This window comes from Phyllostomus discolor, chromosome 6 (assembly GCF_004126475.2).
Source record: "Phyllostomus discolor isolate MPI-MPIP mPhyDis1 chromosome 6, mPhyDis1.pri.v3, whole genome shotgun sequence".
Taxonomy (NCBI): domain Eukaryota; kingdom Metazoa; phylum Chordata; class Mammalia; order Chiroptera; family Phyllostomidae; genus Phyllostomus; species Phyllostomus discolor.
The window spans coordinates 25,424,342-25,447,625 of NC_040908.2; the positions used below are offsets into that span (position 1 = coordinate 25,424,342).

Consider the following 23,284-nt stretch of genomic DNA (forward strand, 5'->3'; position numbering starts at 1 on the left):
GCCTGGGTTGCAGGCCAGGTCCCCAGTTGGGCACGTGGGAGAGGCAGCTGATCAGTGTATCTCTGGTGCATCAGTGTTTCTCTCCCTCTCTTTCTCCCTTCCTTCCCCCATCTCTCAGATAGATTGACAGGTAGATAGATCAAAAAGGTTGATAAATTTTAACTCAGTTTCCTGTCTTGCCAACTTCATTGCAAATAATCACTCATTTCTTGAAGCTCAGACTGAAAATATGAGTCTAGCAAATCCATTTCCTCTTAAATTTTTTATATTAATTGTAACTTCTGGCTACTTGCTATTGTTGACTTGTTCTGACCAAAAAAGGAGAGACTTTCTGTAAATGTGTATTTCATTTAATTGCAAAATGGGTAAGTTTTATACATCAGTATTATATTCTTCTTAGATTGATTGCAAGTTTAATTGAAGTATGCTCTCTAAATTAAAGCATGTCGTCGTTTTTGTGCATGCTTTTTGCTGGTCATTACTATGTATCATAATTATCTTTACTTTTTGGCTATTACATTAACCAGATATAATACAGTTAAAATTTTTGTTAGAGATTTAACCTGATTCCTGTGGATTTTTACTTTATTTGGTTTTAGTAAGAAAAGAAATCATTATTTGTACTCTTCTTTGGATTATTTGTTTTCACATAGAAATTTTATTTTTTTATTATTTTTTTTTTTAAAGATTTTATTTATTTATTTTTAGAGAGGGAAGGAGAGAGACAGACAGACAGACAGACAGACGCAGACATCAATGTGCGGTTGCTGGGGATTATGGCCTGCAACCCAGGAATGTACCCTGGCTGGGAATTGAACCTGGGACACTTTGGTTCCCAGCCCGCGCTCAATCCACTGAGCTACGCCAGCCAGGGCTCACATAGAAATTTTAAATGAAGTTGATTTTAACTGGCATTCTTCATCTTTAGTTAGGTCTTTCTCCTTTCATAATTAAGTATATAGACTAAGTAATGGTTGAAATTACTTAGGAATTAAGTAATTCCTGGTTTACTTAACCAGGAATTTGGTTAAGGAAAAAATTAGATTTTATTTACAAAGGCAATTCTTATTACTACACATCAAAACATTTTTTAAAAACAGAAGTAGTGGTTCCCTGGCTGGCGTGGCTCAGTTGGTTGGAGCATCATCACACAGACCAAAAAGTCATGGGTTGGATTCCCAGTCAGCACTTACCTGAGTTGTGGGTTTGATGTTTCCCTCTCACACACACATCTCTCTCTCTTCCCTCCATCCACCCCCGCCCCACCCGCCCCAAAGTGATGAAAAAATGTCCTTGGATGAGGATGTTTAAAAAAGAAGAAGAAGAAGAAGAAGAAGCTGTGATAGGTAGTGAAAAGAGCAGTGAATGGAAAATCTTGATGTTTAGTGTTTGTTTTGGCTCCTCTAAATAATAACCTTGTGACTTAGGCAAAATGACTGTGTCTCTTAGAGTTTTCTAATCTGAGAGTAGTAACTATAAAGCAGGGGTGTCCAACCTTTTGGCATCTCTGGGCCACACTGAAAGAAGAGTTATCTTGGGCCACCCATTAAATACACAAACACTAATGAAAACAAACAAAAAATTCATAATATTTTAAGTAAATGTATGATTTTGTGTTGGGCCTCATTCATAGGGACACCCGTATGGCTGCTGAAGGATCAAATTATATATGTGTATGTACATGTGTGAATGTACTTTAAAAATAGAAGAGACTGTAATTATAAGAAGTTATTATTACAAGTTTTGCTTAAAGAGCTTAAATTTTATAAAATCCTTATAGGGTAAATGGCAAAGGGCTCCCTGCCTCTTTCTCATGTTGTGCTATGTTCTTTGGAAGGAAAAGGAACTTATGATTCATGTATAAGTGAGTGGTTTGAATTGGTGACAGTTTTCAATACTGTGTGGGCACGTAGGTAAATAAATGTATTTAAAAGGGAAATACTTTGTTATTGAAGCATCACTAAGTAGTAGGGTTTTAACACCAGTGTCTGGAAGGAATAGAATGAAAAACTGGGAAAAGATGTAGAAGTATAAGTTAAATTCTGCTATAAGAATTTTAACGCAAAAGGAATGTCCCAGATGTTGGAACTTAATATCAGTGGTTGCTTGCAGTTGGCTTTATTTTGGAATTTGAATCTATTCCTTTGCCAGTTTAATGAGTTGTATTCTACCTGCTGTATACTCTTAACACTAGAGTGTATCTTTAGGGAGAACTCTTGTGCTTCAGCCTGTTAGGTAGTTCAGGCCTGACTGAAATTGAGACAGAGTCTATGGAAAGAAGTGAATGGATTCTAGACGGTTTAGGAATAGGTGGAGTGGAAGAGATAAGGAACAGAGGGGAATTTATGAAAGCTAGTTTGAGCAACTAGATAAGAGACATCTACTAAAATAAGGAACATTTGAGGAAAAAGTAGATGTATAGAAAAGAATAAGAGTTTGGTTTTGGACAGTTAACTTGAGTTGTCTTAATCTACCTTGCAGCAAGCAAAATAGTGTAGATGTTTAAACACATGTGTTTTGGAGTCCAGAGACTGGATTCACCATTACTTAGCTGTGTGACCTTGCAGTAACTTCATCTTCCGTCTCCTTAAGTTTTTTGTTTTCTCATCTATAATTGAGACAGTAATAAACCCTCAGAGATAATAAAGTGTTTAAACATAGTACCGGGCACATAGTACCAAATAAAGTTATCTGAATCTGGCTATAAATCTTTGCACTCAAAAGTATAAAGTAGGATGAAAAGATGGCCATCAAATAAATGACCTTCACTTGCATAGCACATTTCACAACACATTTACTTACACTTTAGGTATTGATCCAAAGTATGTGTAATTTATGAAGTCTTTTAAAAAAGATTTTATTTATTTATTTTTAGACAGAGGGGAAGGGAAGGGAGAAAAGGAAACATCAATGTGTGGTTTCCTCTTGAATGCCCCCTACTGAGGGGGAGGACCTGGCTGGAAACCCAGGCATGTCCCCTGACTGGGAATTGAACTGGGAACCTTTTGGTTCGCAGGCCAGCACTCAATCCACTGAGCCACACCAGCCAGGGCCGTGTGGTCAGCCTTTTAAAAATATGATTTATTGATTTGTTTAACTCTTTTTGGGGAGGGAGGGGGCGATGACAAGTACGATGTGTTCCAAATCACCTGCTTTGATTTGGGAAAAAGCCTATTTACATTTGGTATATTTAGGTGAGTGGTAGCAGGGAAAACTTGACCTTAAAGGTCTGTGTCCTGCGACCACAGCAGAGTAGAATAGCTGTAAATTGCTGATCAGCACTTGGGCAGAAGGAAAGAAACCTGAGTGAAAGCAGTTGGAGGTGGAATGGGATGTACACGGGGCAATTTCTGAGGCTAAGTATAGGTGGAAGGACAGGTTATACCACTAAAAGAGGCTCTTACTGACTTAGATCTTTATCTACATTCAAATCCCAGAAGCCTAAACCCTTTTCATTACCCTTTTCCCTTTTTTTTGGTGGATTCTGCTCCCATCTCAAGAGAAATAAAGACTTAGCATGTCAGGTTAAACTGAATAAGTTCTGTGGGAGTGTTTATTGTTAAATGTAACAGTGTCAAGTACAAAACTAATCATTTGGTAAGTTATTGATTAGGACGTTTTTTTAGCTGACTTTGGGGACAATAAACATTTTATAAAATTATCTATTGGGGAAAATAGATAATAGTCTGACAAATTTTGTAATAAGCAAAATGAGTACAGCTTATAAGCTCATCCTTATAATAATTATCAAGTATATGACATTTTTGAAATTTGTAAAATAAAGTGTCACATGTCCTAATTTTAGGGCAGAACCTGAATGCCCTCAAGTTACTGCATGTTACTTTTTTTGTTTTGTTTTGTTTTTTGAGGCTTGAATCAAGAGTTTAAATGATAAAATCTTGAATAATCTTTTATCTTTCTCCATTGAGGCGTCTTAAACTTGTGGTGTTTAGAATTAGCACATAATTGTCCTGGCTGGGGTGGCTCAGTGGATTGAGTGCTGGTCTGTGAACCAGAAGGTCACCAGTTTGATTCCTGGTCAGGGCACTTTCTGGGGTTGCAGGCCAGGTCCCCAGCTGGGGATGTGCAAGAGGCATCCAATCAATATAATCTCCCACACATCGATGTTTCTCTCCCTCTTCTTGTCCCTCCCTCCCCTTCTCTCTAAAAATAAATAAAGTCTTAAAAAAGAAAGAATTAGCACATAATTAATTGTCTGATCATGTTGAGAACCTGCGTGACTCAGTCAGACCCTACTGGAGAGAAATCTGCTTAATGGAGGAAAAGGGAACTCCACAATCACCAAATCATGATCTTCGTAGAGTGGGTTTCGCTGCTCTGAGAGTAGATTCATTCTTGTTTAACTATCACATCAATGCAATAGTATCCTAACTACAGGTATGTTTAGAGGGAAGAATAGTTATTATAATATCTTAGAAAATTGAGACTATTTCTTATTAGCTACCTAGATACCTGTCTAAAAATGTCTTCAGTTGAAAAATACTTTACAAGTCATTTTGAAATACATACCCTCTAAAATCCTTTGGTAATTTGTTGTAGCCAGTTACTCAAGTAATCTAAAACTGGAAAATATAAAATCATTTACAAAATCGGAGAAAGAAAACTCTATAATCTTGTCATTTTAAAAGCTATTCCAGTTCTGATGTATTTCTTTATTATTAGATATACATTTTAAACATTCGTTTGTTTAACAGATTCTTATTGAGTGCTTATTTAGTCAGAACCGGTTATAGGCACCCAGGGATTCGGCAATTACAATGTCCGAACTTTATGGAACTTATATCTGTATATAAGCAGATAGTAAATACTTAATATGTCAGGAAGTAAGTTATATTGGGAAAGAATGAGAAGAGTAAGAGTAGAGAAATTACTGTTTTATAGAGAGAGTTAGGGAAGACATTTCTGATAAACTGATATTTAAGCTTCCTCAAGGAAGTGAGTGAAATATGTGGCTCTCTGGAGAAAAGAAAGAAATCTGGAAGTACATGAACCCCAAGGCATGAGCTTTCTTGCTATGTTAAGGAACAGTAAGGAGGTCACTGATCATAGTGTGCAGAGAATTTCGTATTTGTTAACACTACACTTACAAAACACAGATTCATTCTAAGGAACAGCAGCCTCATGAGGCACCTCACTTAAGAAAGGGAAGCAAAGTGGTACAGTGGGAAGAGCATAAGCGGGAGACCTAGTTAGGGTTGAAGTGACCTGTACTGCAGAAGTTTGAAGAATCAGAATCCTCTAATGATCAAAATTATGAATGTAAGTTGGGGAGAACTTCAAAATTCCATTTGGTGAAAAATTATGAAAAAAAGGAGCACATTGTTCATATGATAATTTTTTCCCTATGACTCCAAGACGTTGGACTTCAGTTTCCTCATGTATATTTGGGCTTATATTAGCCAGCACTGAGGGCCTCTTTAATAACTTTTGAAAGCTCTTTCTTGCAGCAAATGGAAAGTAGAGAGTAGCCCCCCATTCCTAATCTACCTTTTTAAAAAAGTACATGTTTTAATCTACCTTTTAAAGAATTTGAATCCAGGTGCTTTTAAAAAAAAGATTTATTTATTTTGAGAGAGGAGAAGGGAGGAAGAAAGAGGGGGAGAGAAACATCAATGGGTGGTTGCCTCTCGTGCGCCCCCAACTGGGGACCTGACCCACAACCCAGGCATGTGCCCTGAGTGGGAATCAAACTGGTGACCCTTTGTTTCACAGGCGGTACTCAATTCACTGAGCCACACCAGCCAGGACTGCAGGTGCTTTTTTTCATTGCCTTGTGTTCTCTGATCTGTTGGTTCCAGACATGTTCTGTCCAAAAACCTGATCATACCTGTGCAAACAGCACCTTGTATCTGAAAGAATGACTAATAAAATTTACCTGTAAGGTACATAGGCTAGCAGTCCCACTGATACAGCCTATATTATTGTTACCTATTAAGAGGGAGTATATTCTCACCTGCTAAGAGGGTGTGCGGTATGAAACAGACCAAAAAATGTTAAAAAGCCCTTTCTTAATTGAGCCACAGGTAGTATCTTTCCTTGTTAGTGAGATGGTACCCAAAACTTTGCAATTTCATAATTTAGGACAACCTAAGTATGTGCCCTGAATGGGAATTGAACCTACAACATTTTGGTATACAGGATGATGCTTCAGCCAATTGAGCCATCTGGACAGGGCCAAATATTTTTATTTTAAAAGGAAACCAAAAAGGGCACATTTATTGAAGGTAAAGCTGAAGCCTCTTTTTAATCCTGTTTAATTAGAATTTCATATATAAGTTTTTATTGTTCCCCTGGGGCTTCTCTCTTTCTGCTATAGTTAATTAAGAAGGAGCTAGAAGGATAAATATTTTAATATCTGAAATTTATTTTTTTAATTTCTTACTTTCAAAAAATTAAATACAACTTGGCATATGCAGATGAAATGAATATTTTTCCAACTTATTTAGTGCTTAAAATAAGTTTTCCTGTATGTTATACTGTTGAAATATACTTCTTTTCTCTTTACCCAAAGAAAGATTTTTCCAGGGAGTAAAAATAATCTAAAAAATATTTAAGCATACCCTGGCTGGTATAGCTCAGTGGATTGAGCACAGGCTGCAAACCAAAGGGTTGCTGGTTTGATTCCCAATCAGGACACATGCCTAGGTTGCAGGCCAGGTCCCTGTTGGGGACCACATGAGAGGCAGATGTTTCTCTCTCTCCCTTCCCCTCTCTAAAAGTAAATAAATAAAATATTAAAAAATAATAATTTAAAAATGTTTAAGCAACTTTCATAGCTGATATTCTTCAACTAATTTATTAACAATCACAGTTGTAAATAAAACAGCAAAGAGAAATCTGATTTAAAAAGGTTTAGATCAAGAAAGTAGTAACTGCACGTTGGCTTATTATAGTAATTAGTATAAGAGTTGATTAGCAGATGTGTAAGACTTGGTTATGTCTCTGTTGTAATCTCCTAAGTGGTGAGGTTCACAGCTTTTTCCATGGTACACCCTCACTGCCTGCCCCCATGTAATTCAGTAAAATTTACCAGCTGGTAGGACTCTGCCTATAGAACAAAGAAAATTAAGGTAGTAGTACATTAGTACTTGGTCAAAATTTTCAGACCTGGGTTCTTGTTCTAGCCAGTAAAACTAACTGCATAATATTTGGCAAACACAACCACAACGAGAAAATTTTTCATCTGTGAAATGAGATTAGTTTATATTCTTCAACACCCCCCCCCCTTTAATTTGGGGATCTTTTTTGTGATCTATTTTTACAGTTAGACCTTTCAGTTAGACTTTATGATAGTACAAATCAAATTACTTGTTCAAAGTCCAAAGACCCTTACAGATTACATTTTTTTGTTGGAATTTTAAAATATTACATCATTACCACAGTACAGCTGGGTCATTAATTGGGATTTGAAACCTTGTGAAAATAAATTGTTTTTAAGAAAAGAATTTAGCCTGCCTAAAATATTCTTTGTCGCTTGCTACTGTAAGCTATATTGTAATCGATATTTCTAACATCTTGTTTATAAGTCTGTTGTTTAGCTCTCGATTTGGGGGGCTAGAATTGTTAATATCAGAGAAAAAGCTCAAACTATGTAAAGATTTTTTAATTTTCTGTTTGTTTGCTGGAATTAGGTAGCATCACACTGCAGCTACATTTTATTTCAAGGTGTAAAATGCAAATTCCAGTTTTGATGGGCTTTTCAGTTCTAAAAATTGGAAATTTTTTTTAGAAAATGAGTTCTGAAAGTAAAAAACTTGAGGAGAAAGATGCTTTAACGTATAAGTGTTCTCAAGCTTTAGAGGGCTTTCTACAGGCAGTAGTACCCATTACACAGATCAGGAGAGTTGTGGCCTGAACCCCCGAAATTCTGCTGCTGCCTTTGAAAGGCTGTTTTGTTGTTGTTGTTGTTGTTGTTGTTGTTGTTGTTGTTGCTTTGTTTTTTAATTTCTAAGTCCAGAAATAGAGCAAAGTAAGAAAAGAAGAAGTGGAGAAACTGATCCCGGAGCAGAGTTACCAGTGGTAACTTCCTTTCCCATTCTGCCTGAAGTTTTCCTTTCACTGTCTTACAACCTGTGAAAGATTAATAAATTTTATAAGCATCTTTTAAATGTATAAACAACTTTAGTAGTTATGTACATCAGTATGAATCATTTTGGCAATACTTCTGTTCTCAGAACACCGAGATAATGGTCTCACAGAGTTTGAAGATCATTTCACAACTTAGAGCACCTTGGGGGCAGGACCACTTCAGGGAGATGCTGGTTAGAAGGTTAACAAAACCTAAGGAGACTGAAGAGGAAGCGCCAGGTGGTGTGTGACAAGGACACAGAAAAGAAAGTGTAGCATCAAGTATTTCAAAATTTTGACTAGCATTCACTCTTCACAAAAATAATAGAGCAGGAACATCATCTTCCACTTCTGTGCCCTACTGTTGGGATGCAGAGCTCAAGCTGGTATTATTTGGATTGTAAGTAAGCTTTATTGTCAGGTAATTGGACTTCTGAGGATCTCGCCACTTGCGTGACAGTACTGTCTAATAGAAATATAATGTATAACACTGTCTAATTTAAAATGTTCTAGTGGTCACAATTTAAAAAGTAAAAAGAACACAGATAAGGTTAAGTTAAATATATTTAATTCAGTCTGTCATTCATCCAGAATATCATTTCAATGTGTGATCAATATAAAAGATCATTACTGTGTAGATGTTTTACTTTTTTCTGTACTAAGTATTCCAAATCTGGTTTGTATTTTACACTTAACAGCATACCTCAGTTAAGACTAGCCACATTCCAAGTGTTCAGAAAACCAGTAGCAGTCATTTTGGACAGTATGGATATGGAACATAGTTTTAGAATGAAAGTGTTTCTCAAGTTCTAAATAATAGACAAAATTTTGGAATACAGTCTAAAAATTCATTTGACCTTTCTGAGCCTTGGTTTCCTGTCCTGTAAAAGTGGAGCGTTGGAGTAGGTGAGCTCTAAGATTTCTTTTGGTTCCACTATTATGTGTGTCTAGAGAAACTAACTAATGATATTTTTGTAACAATATCCCATGGAATTTCTTCTTCTATAATTAAGCTGTCATTGATCAGATTCAATTGAGAATATTTTATTAGACCGTAAGTGGTAAAGCTGGGTTCAAACCACAGTCAGTCTTTATCACTAAGCTTGTGTTCTCTCCACTATACTGTATAGCCTCCTTCTCAGTCCCAGGAATGTTTATGGTACCAGGGTAGGAGATAGAATGTTGAGGTTAATTACATTTCAGTAAGCAGCAGCTTTATTATTGAATACTGATAGTTTTTATGCTGTGTTTACTAATTGTTACAAGGTAGTTTCATTTCTTTTCCTTCTTTCTCTTTCTGGGCCACCAGCTTAATATTACAAATCATACTCTTTGACCAGTCCCATGGACCGTTCCGTCCCCTTGACTTTCATGGTACTTTACAGTAAGGATAGCCAGAAAAGAAGCAGTGGGGTAACACAAGCAAATTAACTGTAAAGACCTTTGACTGTAAGATCAGGACGCCTGACAGCCTCAGAATAAAGTTTGCAGTGAGAATTTGACTCATCATGATTGAGGATAAAAGAGGCTCCCCTTCCTTTAAATATTGTACCTAATTCCCATGGTAAAAGACTGCCTTCTTTTAAAAAGAGGTTGCAAACTAGTGACCTTTTTGCTGTTTGCACGCCAAAGTGGTATTTTCACATAGTATTTTCTCTTTTTCTGGCAAAGGAGTAAATATTTTAAAATTGGGAAATTTCTCAATAAGGTATAAATTTCCTCACTCCTGGAAAATGAGAAAATCTAGCAACATTGGGCCCACTTCTTCCATGGACTTGACTAGCTCTGCCTCCCTGAGATGAGGCATGGGGTGTGCCAGTCCTCCCCCACCCCCAGTCATCCTGTCTTCTCCCACTGCTCTCATTTTGCATTTCCTGCCTGGGCCTGTAGATATTTGTGACCGCTGTTTTAAAGTGTACATGATAGTGTCAGCAGAATCTAGCATATTTGCCTAATGTTTTCAGGATAGTCACTCTAAAATTTATGAAGAGATCTTATGGTGTGTTAAATCTTGCATTATAAGCAGTTCCTAGACAGTGTTTAGAATGGTCAAAAATCCTTCTTAAAGGGAAGGTAATAAATATTTGTTGAGGATTTCATATTGTAATTTGTACTGTGATGTTTTCTTGGATCAGTTGTAATCTGAGAATAGTAGTATTTTATGTATTAGAAAAAAATGATGCCAAGTCACACAGCTAGCAAGGGTCCCAGTCAGTCTTTTTCCAAACCTCTTGTTCTTTCTACTATCAGTCCCAGTAGCTTCCTTCTCAGTCCCAGAAATTATTTGCAGTGCCTAGGTTACATACGTGGTCTCCAAAATATATACTTCCAGTTTAGAGGCAGGGAAAGCATTTTTATCCTAACAACAAGCGTTGGCATTTTTACATTAGAAAAGTTGACAAGCACTAGGTAGGAAGGTAGTTCCTTCGCTTTTACTTTAGTTGCATGTGCTGCTTGACAGCTGATAAAAAAAAATCAGTATAGTATTCTATTAGCAAACGAGAGCTTTTTTTTCCCCTTTGATAATTATCCTTAACCTATTCTCTTTGCTGGACATGCAGTCTCCTCTAAGTGATGATAGAAGCATCTATTAAAGATTTTATTTTTTCATTCAGAAAACATGATACGCTTCTGTGATCAGAGTTTCCAAAGGACAGGATATCTGCCTTTAAGAATTTATGTTCTCCCTGGCTGGCATAGCTCAGTGGATTGAGCGCAGACTGCGAACCAAAGCATCACAGGTTCAATTCCAAGTCAGGACACATGCCTGGGTTGCAGGCCACAGCCCCCAGCAACTGCACATTGATGTTTCTCTCTTTCTCCCTCCCTTCCCTCTCTAAAAATAAATAAATAAATAATCTAAAAAAAAAAGACCCAAATATATAAACTAAAAAAAAAGAATTTATGTTCTAAAAAAAAAGAATGAAAGTTATAAACAAATTTACATCAGTAAGAAAGTAAACAAAAAAAGGACAAGAAGATACAGATAAAGATGATTGCAGAAGGGAAATAGTTGCAGCTGGTAATCATTGAGTTATCAAAGTTCATCTATGCTAAAAATCATCAGGAAGGAGAGCCCACTCTTAGATTCAGAAGTAATCAAGACATACATCATGTGGTGTTAAAATCATAGCGTGGGAGGTGTTAGCCTGTTCTTAGATCTTAGAGGCTGAGCACACTGTGAGTAATAATAATAAAAATAACTTGAACTTCTCACCCATAACAAGCACAATTTTTAAACCTGACTTTGAAGAAATACTTGCAGACATTCGGAACAGTAATGTACCTTTCCTTCTTCCATAGTTTGCATTATATAAACTATTGAAATTATTATGCACCTCTCTTCCTTAGCAGCTTACGTCATTATTAGAGATCCTCAGGTTGTATCAGCCTGCAGTTAATGACCACATTTTCAGTGTGTTTCTGATGCTGTTTTCGTGTTGCACAAGACAAGTTGGCAAGTGCTAGACTTCCTATGCTTTGTATTCAGTCCCTTATTTTCTCCTTCTCTTTTAGGTTGTTTTATAACCATTTCACAACCACTATCAACATTTATTAAACGTGTCTGTACATAGGTGGGAATAGTGGGGTCAGGGATGGGTTGCTTTTTTTTTTTTTTTTTTTTTTTTTTTAAGCATAAACAGTCTCATCTGTTAAGTGAAGTATTGCTTCCATTTGTAAAAGGTGTATGATAAATGCTGATTTGATTCTAGATTTGTCTTTTTGGCATTTTGAGTTTTAAACTATTGCAGATCTTATGAAGAGCTATTGGTTATATAAATAAAAGATGTTTTAGAACCTATGCTGCTAACTAGAAATTGTTTCCTAGCACATCTTTAAAGATGTTAGTGTATTATTATTATTGAATTTAATTGCTTAGCTCCAAGGCTGATTGTAGACACAACTGTGAAGTAAGGGACATTGATCCTCCATCCCTCTCAGCCCTGTTCACAGCCATGTGTAGCAGGGCTTCTAGTCTCTCTCCCTGCCCTGACTTACGAGGGTATTTGACTCCTCTCCTTGTGGTATGTAAGTCATTACACATCAGTAGGTGGATCAAGTAGGGTGGTAGACATGGTTGTTGTCTGCCCTAATAATCTTTCTTCTTTTTAACTGTTAGAGAAACTTCCATGACAAAATTATTTTCTTTTTTATTTTTCTACCCCAACCTTCCTGGCCTTGTTGAGATATGTCAACTTAAACAGATCAATTCTGTTTTGATTATGAAAATATTTATTCTCATTTAAGGACATGACCATTAGTTTTTTCCTACAGCACTTTGGACTAGATCTTTATACAAAAAGACAGTGATATATAATGAGACTAGAACTGTAAAGTAGCTATTTTTATTGTTTTTATTGTATTACAATAATCCACTTTTCTGTATTATTCAGAAAAGGCATCTGATTTAATTTTTGTCTTGTGTTTCAACAGAAGGAGAATATGTTAAAATGTTTATGCGAGGTCGGCCTATTACAATGTGTTTTCCTTCTGATGTTGACAACTATGATGACATCAGAACAGAACTGCCTCCTGAGAAGCTCAAACTGGAGTGGGCGTATCCTTTTCTACCATGACAATAAATTTATTGCTTTGTTTGAGAAAAATGAGTTTGCCTAACCTCTACCAAAACGATTTTTATCCCAGAAAAGTAAATGTAATAAGCATAACAGCCGCCTGAGAAAGTAAGGAGATGTCAGCTGTGATCCTATCACCTATTTTATATATTTTGCTATTAGCAATTAAAATTGCCAAAATTAATGTCTTTGAATAGGGCAAACAGTATCTGTGATCATCACAGCAGGTATTTGTGATGTAGTAGAAAAGTCATTGGACTGGAATTGGAAGAATGGGGTTTGAGTTTCTGCTCTGCCACTTACTGCCAATGAACCTAACTTTCTTCATTTATAAAGGAGTTAATAACCCCTGCCTCACAGGTCTATTGTGAGAATTAAATAAGAAAGCATCAGTTTAAGTATTTTGTAACCTGTGAAATAATGTGAATTATTAAGAGCTCAAATTAACAAGGTTGCTTTTTAATTCCAGAATTAACTTCTTTTCTCAGCTAGACTTTTTAAAGAAATGACTCCATAAAATGGAACTGGCACCCTAACCAGAGAGCTAAATTGGTTATAGCATTGTCCTGATACGCCAAGGTTGTGGGTTTGATGGCCAGGCAGGGCACACACAAGAATCAACCAGTGAATGCATGAATAAGTAGAACAACAAATCGATGTATGTCTGTCTGTCTGTCTCTCCCTCCCTCCTTCCCCTTTCACTCTAACATCAATTAAAAAAATTTTTTTTACATAGACACTCTCCCTACCAAACTTTTTAATACATATTCTGCCTATCAAACTGTGCCTGGCTGTCTCTAATTTATCATTTAGGTCAAGCATAAATGTCACTTTCTCAGATAGCCCTTCTTTTGATCCCTGTTTTTCTCTCCATTTACAGTAGGTCCTCCTCTTACAATGTGATTCTTTTCGCAGCCTCTTATTTTTCTTTCCACAGTTTCTAATGATATAATTGGCCTTTATTTTTGTCATCTTTGCCAGAGTATAAGCTCCAGGGACACAGGCCCCACATTGGTTTTAATGTTTAGCTCTGTGCCTGACACATCAGGTACTCAGCAGGTATTTTGTCTGGTGAGTGGGGAAACTAAGTGGCAGGCACAGTGGCAGACGTGAGTTTTCAAGCTCCAGTCCAGTCCTCTTTACATTGTACCTTTCTGATTCCCTTACATATTCTTGACAGATTTTGTTCATTTAACACCTTAAAAATTTTGTTTGTTAAAAAACTTGACTCTTTCTTTTAAGATATGGTTATCGAGGAAAGGACTGTCGAGCTAATGTTTACCTTCTTCCTACTGGGGAAATAGTTTATTTCATAGCATCAGTAGTAGTACTATTTAATTATGAGGAGAGAACTCAACGACACTACCTGGGTCATACAGACTGTGTGAAATGGTTGGTATCATTTAACGTTGCTCTTTTTTAAATTGCATGTCCCTTTTTGTTTTTAGGGTTTTGTAAAAATTTTGATTTTATTGGAAATTTCTTGTGGAGAGCTCAGAATTGAAGGTATTGTGAGCATTCTGTAGAATATATTTTGAAAGGAAGAAAGAACTTACAGGCCTCCCAAATAGTTGGTGTGATACCAGCAGCCATAAAACACTTCACCTATAATTCTCGATTGGGACCTCGTCTGCTTTCTCAGGTCTTTCGTGCTCCTTTTCTTCCAGCCTGTAGTATCAGGTGTATGTGAGGCACACTAGACTTTTAAAGATATCTGAGAGTGATTATTAGTTACTAAATATTATTGAGGATTTGGTCTATGCAGATAAATATTTGGACTTGATTTTCTTTTTAGGAGAAAGAAATCATAATTGAATAAGGATCATAAGTATCCTATAGGGTGTCAAACTGTAAAAATGTGAGAACTAAATGTTTAGGCATGTTTTAAAATTACTCAATTAATTTTACTGCTTTTTAATTAAATTCAATAATTTATTGCTTGAATTTATTACTTTGCAGCATTTAAAAGCTTCTCTATGTTCATACTATTCTTGCAACTATATCTTTATCAGGAAAAATTAATATATAACTATTAGAATATTATATGGATATTAAACTTTTAGAGATGATTAAAATATTGCCTTTTACACTGGAAGAATAATATAGAATTATTTATTGCAATAGTAAAAATTACAAGCAGCCTGTCACTTAGCTGGGGACTAGTGAAGTTGCATTGTACCCATAGGTTTCCATGCAGCTATTAAAAAAGCATGAGGAAGCTCTTTATGTACTCGTATTAATGTAGAAAGATCCTTAATATGTACCAGTATTCCAAATTACAAAGTTACAGAGCAGGAAAATGTGCACAGTATTTTACCATGTGAAGGGGGGGGGGTGCAAAACAAATACTTATCTTGGCTTCCACATATGTGAAAAATTTCCAGATTTAATAAAAAGAAGCTGATTAAGATGGGGCAGGGTAGGAAAGAGACTTTTCTCAGTATGTCCTTTTATAGCTTTTGACATTTGAACCATGCAGTTGTATTACCTAATCCAAAAATTTTACTTGAGTCTGTGTCTGACTAAAAACTATAGTTGTCATTAAGCAGTCTCAACAAAGCTTCTTCTTTATATCCTTAATTATAGGAGTTCCATTCAGCTAGTCTTCAGATGGTTCTCCAGGGTGCTTGTTCTGTAGTAATTTAGTTGTAGCTGTGGGAGGAAGTGAGCACAGTGTTTACCTATTCTACCATCTTGACTGGAACTCCAGAAACTTTACTTTTAAAAATGTGTTTTAAAAAATATTCCAAATGTTAACGTATTAGATTTTTAGTTACTTTTAATGTAGTTGACCTGAATAAAGGACATAAACTAGTAAGAAGAAATAATATTAGTTAAAGAAACATTATTAATAAACTCTATCCTTCTTAGTAATCAAAGAGATTAAAACAAATTATCATTTATACCAATCAGATTATCAAGTCATCTTAACGATATAATCCTTAAGGGGAAATTATAATGAAACTTTTAAAACATATTTATTTCTTAATGATAGTTTAAATTGACACTGTTCTTCTGGAAAGCAATGAGCAAAACATATCAAGAACAAAAAATGTATATTCTCAATTTGAGCTTGCCCCTTGGTTGCAAGATGTAGAAAGAATCTACATATGAACACGAAGACTTCTTTTTAAAATTGTTACTAGTTATATATTTATCATGAGGAATGTGGGCATATATACTGTACTATTTTCCATTTGTACTTAAAAATTTCTTGCCCCAAGTTTGACCTATAAGAATGTAGCCTTAAGAGCTAATTAAAAGGTTGGAGGCACTAGATGTGAAGATGTTCACCCTTGTGTTCCTTTGTAGAAAAGTAGAAATAACAGAAGAGCTGTTAGGTTAATAATATGTAAAGATTGTGTAGCAAAATGGGAAAAATGCTTGTTTTAATAGATTGAAATTACAATGTAATATTGCATCTTTATTGTACTAAGACCACATGATTATGTATATGAACATAGGTGCAGGACTAGAAAGGAACCTGAACAAATAAAAATAGTTTAGGTGAAGGGATTAAGCAAAAACAAATAAAAACTAACCTCATAACCACAGACAACAACATGGTAATTACCAGAAAGGAAGCTGATGGAGGGAGGTAGAAGAAAAAGGTAAAAGGTAAAAGAAAGCAGCTTAACTTACTATGTCACAATTGTGAATAAGTATTTTCTTCAGATTTAGTGTTTGATTAATTTGTTAAGTTTAACAAAGAAAGAAGTTCGGCTGAAAACTTAGAAAAGAAAGCCTTTGATAGTTGATGTTTGTTTTGCTAAAGAAAATAAAACAAATAGGTCACAATGAAATCTTCTTAATGATTGAAAAAATATTTTTAAAATGTTGATAGATACTAAGGCATATTTCTGCTGTTTCACATGCTCTTCCTCTATTTAAAACTGTTGTTAATACTGCTTTTTAGCCTTGCTGTACACCCTGACAAAATCAGGATTGCAACTGGACAGATAGCTGGAGTGGATAAAGATGGAAGGGTGAGTGTGCAGTTTTATGCTTTTTGTACCTGGTGACATTGCTATTAGAATGGAATTGATGGTACTTTTTATTATATCTCATTTTTCTTCTTTTAAAACTTAACTACTAAGATTTCTAGTATAAATAAGGAAAAAATATTAGCATATAAGAACATTCCAAAAGACAAAAGAGAATCATACTACTTAAATAATTTTTTCTAAAAAAGAAGTGTTCTCTCTAAGGAAGCTATTTTCTCTATAAACTGGGAGGACTGATAAGGTTGCCTTTTTTTTTTTTTTTTTTTTTTTTTTGACATGGAGTAAGTTATCCGTGCATGTCAGAGCACTGCAATTTCCCTAAATTGAAGGACCCCTTGATTTTATGTATGAGTAGCACTGATAACACTTAAAAATTTTTAGTTACTATTCAATAACACTAAATAGGCTTAAGTAACAAATCCCTTATTCATAAGACTCAGTGGTGAAAATTAGTAGTGAATGACTAGCGGTATGTGACTGTACTCATGGCATTCTCTGGCTTCAGTTTCTTTAACAAAAAAGAGTTGGAGGGGTTATATTAGATGACTTATAAAACCCCTTCCAGGTCCAGTTCTCAGCAATTTATTGAACACTAATTTTTAAAAGTATTATTGTCCCAGAAATAAAGGTAATGCTATAAACTAGAGTATCCAGAGCAAGTTTTCCTGGGTTGGAATCCTGACTCTACCTTTTAATAGCTGTATAACTTTGGACAAGTTATTTTAACCTCTGTATCTCAGTTTCCTCATCTGTTAAATGGTGATTATAATAGTACATGGCTCATAGAATTATGAAGATTAAATGAATTAATACATGTGATGTACTTAGAATGATGTGTGGCATATAGCAACTACTCAGATCGTCTGCTGCTGCTACCATCATCACTGTTGTTATATGGTTATTTTCAAGGTATGAGGAGAAAATACCTGCTCAGGATTGTTAGGCATATCTAAATGTAGGTATTTTTATTAGATATTTATTCATCCCTGTTACTTTTTAAAGATAACAAACAGTTCTGTGCTCTAGTGGTATTTATTGTCATCCACCTATGTACCAATTAGTCCTGCTGTCTTGTGTTTCTCCCCTTGGTTTTGCAGCCTCTGCAACCCCATGTCAGAGTGTGGGATTCGGTTAGTCTATCCACACTGCAGATTATTGGACTTGGGACTTTTGAGCGTGGAGTAGGATGCCTGGATTTTTCAAAAGCAGTAAGTAACACTTTTTAAAGAAGTAAGCAGGTGGTACAAAGAAGCTGAAAAGAACTTAAGCCCAGTTTTGTGTGTGTGTGCATGTTCACAGAAAGTGATAACTCTGAATTGAAACATGAGATGTGAGCCAGCATCAGTACTTACTGAAGTACTTTGGTTTAGACAGGATCCAAGATATTACACTTAATTATACTTAATTTTGTTCTCTCCTGAAATAGAATTCTGGTATACTATCAGGATATCATTAGAGGAATACATGCATACCATTATAAAATTAAAACAAGCAGTAAGATACGCTTTTGTTTAGTTTGAATGATGGAGCTGTTTGTTTAGAAAATTCAGACGTGTACCTTAGCTGATTATGCACAAATATTGTCTTTTCTTAATGTCATGTTGGAGCAAGAGAACAATCAGACCCTTGTATTTATTCACAAAAGTCATGAATTATCTTCCTTCTGAACTGATGACAACATGAGTTTAAAATTCAGAGCTTAGCAATCTTACCTAACCCTTGAGGCTTTATCCTGAGGGGAAAATAAAACAGAACATTACTCATTTAAACATTCTATTCACTCTTGAATTATATGTAATTACTACAAAGTATATAGGAGACCTACATTTTAGAATCCATAATTTTTCATTTCATATATAAATATTCCTCCAGATTTTATTGGGTCTCATTTACACTTTAGAATATATTTATGTATTCATATCATCTCTTCAGTTCCTATCAGCAGCTGTGCTCTGGATTATGGGAGTTTTGTGGGGGACATGGAGGAGGAAGGGACGTTTTTAGAACAGAAAGATAAATTTGGTTGGATATAGTAACGTTGCTAGTGTGAAGGCACTGAATTTCAAGAGTCAGATGAATCAGGAATTGAGGGAAAGGCATATAGAAAAGGAGATAAATGGACAGAAAAGAAATACCTTTATACTATCTTATTTTTCTCTCCATAAAATCTCTGTAGCAGGAACTGTTGTCATCTCAGTGGTAGCACTGCTGCAAGTTAAGACTATCTCGCATTGCCTCGTACTCGAACTTTTCCTAGGTTAGGTCATCATTCCAGTACAGGGTAAAAGAAAGATCTGGAGAAGAGAGTAAGCTCTGCCCTTCCTTGGTACCTCTCCTTTTCACCACAGTATTTCTTTGTTCCATAGACATCTAAGGCATGTGCTGCAGATGCTAGTAGGAAAACAACTAATTTTTAAATATCATCCACAGTTGCTTTTCTTAAACTGGAAAGCTTAAATTATGTGAATGAAAATCGTTTTGGGAAAAACAAATAGAAGGGAATTTACTTATGCTTTTATTTATTGTTTATTCATATTCATGTACATCATGGAAACCCAAAATTGGCAAACTTTAGCCATTAATTTTAGCTTGTTTCATCAAACTATCAAAACTTAGGAGCAAAGTTATAAAATTATGTACTTTTTACTCCTATTTCAAGGGAATATACTTTAAATACAACAAGGCAAGAGGGAAGCATAAGATGCAGAAGAGACTAGGAATCTTCAAAATGAATTATTTGCTATCTCTGAATAATAGAAGTGACTAGATGGCAAGTAGAAATCAACTTAGAGGGGAAAAAATTTTAAAGGAAAATATTTTTTAGCCCTGGCTAGTATAGCTCAGTGGATTGAGCATGAGCCTGCAAACCAAAGGGTCACCTGTTCAATTCCCAGTCAGGGCACATGTCTGGGTTGCAGGCCAGGTCCCCAGTAGGGGGCACGTGAGAGGCAACAACACTTTGTTGTTTCTCTCTCTCACTTCCCCTTCCCTTCCCTTCTCTCTAAAAATAAATAAATAAAATCTAAAAATACATATATTTTTTAAAAGAATCTTTATTGTATTTCTGAAGAAAATACAGTCTTAGTAAGTAGTATATTCAGTATATTTCAAGGAGTTATAAGTTTAAAGGATTTGGGATTACCTTAATGTTGGCAGTTTTAATAATGTGGTATTTTTTCTTAGAAAGTCAGCCTTATCTGAAAGTTTTTAAATGTCTTTAATTGGCTCTCATTAGGACTCAGGTGTTCATCTGTGTGTTATTGACGACTCCAACGAGCACATGCTTACCGTGTGGGATTGGCAGAAAAAGTCAAAAGCAGCAGAAATAAAGGTAAGTCAAAATTTTTTCAATTATTATCTTTTAGAATACATTATTTGTTTTGCAGATTTTTAGAAGTATATTGCATATCCTCAATTTGCAAGAGCTTACCAACTGGCCAAATTCATCAGATTTACTGATTTCTCATCATTTTATGGTATTAAGAGCACCATTCTTATGGTATTCTTAAGATAAAATATTAGGGATATTTCGGATACATTGCATTTGCTACTGAAATGCAAAGTAGATGGATGCCTAATCTCAAAATTAATACCAAATACTACTTGACTATTGCTACTTTTTAAACAAAATGTGTCATTTCATTCAGTGTTTAAAGCTTTAAACATCTAAAGGAGAATTTCATTCATAGGAGTATGGCTGACATAACTGAAAACCATGTGTAACAATAAGCTTTTTGGCCTTAATTATGTTTGTTGGATTATTAGAGCATACTTTATAGTAGCTATTGAATAGTGTTGATTCTTTGTGTGGATCAGGCTATAACTTGTAAAAGAGGGATATAAGGTTAGCATTGCAACTGCATTCACATGGGTCAGAAATGGCCTCCCTCTGAGGCTTTCAAAGGGATTCAAAGTGACAGGATGACTAAAAAAAGCCTATGACATATTTGCTGTACTCTTAAATAACATCACATTCCTCTTTAGTTGCACGCCGCTCTCTCTCTGCCTCAGCAGTTTTGTTCTGTATAAGCTTCCAGCTTTCAGCTTGTTGGTCCAAAAGAGGTTATGTTTTTCAAACAGTGTAAGTGAATCTTTTGAAAGAAATAGAGTAAATTTGATTGTACTGGAGAGGAATATAAGACATCAGGAAACCTCAGACTTTAAAAAATATAAAGAACTCATGGACACAGACAACAGTGCGGTGATTGCCGGGGTGGGGTTTGTGGATGGAGGTGGAGGAGGGTACAGGGGGATAAAGGGTAAAGGACGGAGACTTGTCTTGGGGTGGTGAGCACATGATACTGTGCACAGATGATGTCTGGTGAAACTGTGCACTTGAAACCTATATAATTTTGTTAACCAGTGCCATCCCAATTACTTCAGTAAAAAGTAAAATAAAAATATAAATGAAGATACAGGTAATCTTTCAGTCATCATTCAGAATAATTTAACATTGAAACATAGGGAAGTTACAGCAAAGTCCACTATGTGAGTTTTGATCCTTTGTAATAAAGGTTACCAGATGAAGTCTTATGGTTTTCCCCCTATTGGCCATTCCTTGGTCTGCTTTCCAGGACCTTAAATGTTGGTGTTACTCAGAGTTATATCTTATGTCCTCCACTGATATCATATACTGCTCCTGTGGCCTTAGTTACTATCTGCTGTGTCCCACGTCATTTACTTGCAGCTCACATCTCTCTCACAGATTTAAACCTACATTTCTTCCTGTCTGCCAGGAATCTTTATTTGAATGTCCTATCCCACAAGTCAATATCAACATAGCCAAATCTGTACTAAGCATCTTTTTTAAAAAATATTTTATTGATTATGCTTTTACAGTTGTCCCATTTTTTCCTCCCCTTTATTCCCCTCTGCCCTGCACCCCCCTCTCACCAGCATCCCCCGTACCCCCTTAGTTCATGACCATGAGTCAAACATATAAGTTCTTTGGCTACTCCATATCCTATACTATTCTTAACCTCCCCCTGTCTGTTTTGTACCTACCATTTATGCTTCTTATTCCCTGTACCTTTTCCCCTACTCTCCCACCTCTCCTTCCCTGTTGATAACCTTCCATGTGATCTCCATTTCTGTGATTCTGTTCCTTTTGTACTTGCTTAGCTTGTTTCTGTTTCTGTTGGGTTTTGTTTTGTTTTGTTTTGTTTTAGGTCCAGTTGTTGATAGTTGTGAGTTTGTTGTCATTTTACTGTTCATATTTTTTATCTACTTTTCCTTAGATAAGTACCTTTAACATTTCATATAATAAGGGTTTGGTGACGATGAACTCCTTTAATTTGATCTTATCTGGGAGGCACTTTATCTGCCCTTCCATTCTAAATGATAGCTTTGCTGGATAGAGTAATCTTGGATGTAGTTCCTTGCCTTTCATGACTTTCAATACTTCTTTCCAGCCCCTTCGTGGCCTGCAAGGTTTCTTTTGAGAGATCAACTGCTAGTCTTATGGTAACTCCTTTGTAAGTAACTGTCTCCTTTTCTCTGGCTGCTTTTAGGATTCTCACCTTATCTTTAATCTTGGGTAATGTAATTATGATGTGTCTTGGTGTGTGCTTCCTTGGGTCCAACTTCTTTGGGACCCTGAGCTTCCTGGACTTCCTAGAAGTCTGTTTCCTTTGCCAGATTGGAGAAGTTCTTCATTATTTTTTCAAATAAGGTTTCAGTTTCTTGCTCTTCCTCTTCTCCTTCTGGCTAATCATCTTTCTCAGCTCCCAGCCAATTTCACTTGTCAGTGATTAACACCACATTCTGTTTAGTTGTCCAAGATAGATATGATTCCTTGTCCCTTGCTTCTCATACCCAATCATGTAGCAGGTTCTCTAAACTCTATTCCACATGTCTGTATTAGAACTGTCTCTGGTGCGGGTGACCTCAAAACAAGTAAAGCTATCCAAAAGAGAATTTATCAATTAATATTTAAGGAAGAAAAAAAGCCGTCTAGTAAAGGTCATAGGGGGAATTTTGTCTTAGGAATCACTTGATTCAGGGGCTGGATCACTGATTCCCTGTCTCTCCTCTTAGCTTCTCCCTGTGTGTTGACCTTATTCTGTTCTGTAGATGAGCTCTATCCTTGCTGAAGTCACAAGGATTTGGGGAGTTGTGTTACATAACTTGTTAATTTATGTAAATTTAAAATTCAGTAAGGCAACTTCAAAACCTTATTGGCAGAAATTAAAGATGACCCAAATAAATGGAGAAATATACAATAAAAACAGAAGACAGTATTATAAAGATGTCACTTTTCTACATACTGATCTATATTGTTCAACATAGTCAAAATCCCAGGAGTGATTTTTGTGGGTTAATTGTGATTTCATTTACATAAAACATACAAAGCTCATCTATGGTCTTACAAATTAGGATCATGGTTACTGAGCAGGGGGAGGAGATAATGACTGGAAAAGGGGTCTGAGGTGTTTCTGAGATATTAGTAATATTCTCTTTTTTGTTCTAGATGCTAAACAGAGGTATGCCAATTTCTGAAAAATTTAACAAGCTACGTACTTAGGATTTGCAAACTTTTCTAGATAATATGCATCAGTAAAAAGTTAAAATTTCATAGATCACTTCAGTTTGTATCTTGACTATCTTTTTCACTAG

The 23,284-nt window shown here is 35.7% G+C and overlaps 1 protein-coding gene across 2 annotated transcripts in view; it reads left to right on the forward strand.

Annotated features, from left to right (window-relative positions):
* EML4 (EMAP like 4) overlaps positions 1-23,284 on the forward strand; it is a 135,786-nt gene that overhangs the window by 79,458 nt on the left and 33,044 nt on the right. For both annotated transcript variants that reach the window (XM_028514374.2, XM_028514375.2), the window contains 5 exons: positions 12,523-12,646; positions 13,908-14,057; positions 16,582-16,651; positions 17,767-17,877; positions 19,905-20,000. In XM_028514374.2, the coding sequence (XP_028370175.1) occupies positions 12,523-12,646; positions 13,908-14,057; positions 16,582-16,651; positions 17,767-17,877; positions 19,905-20,000 (551 nt within the window). The remainder of the gene's footprint in view (positions 1-12,522; positions 12,647-13,907; positions 14,058-16,581; positions 16,652-17,766; positions 17,878-19,904; positions 20,001-23,284) is intronic.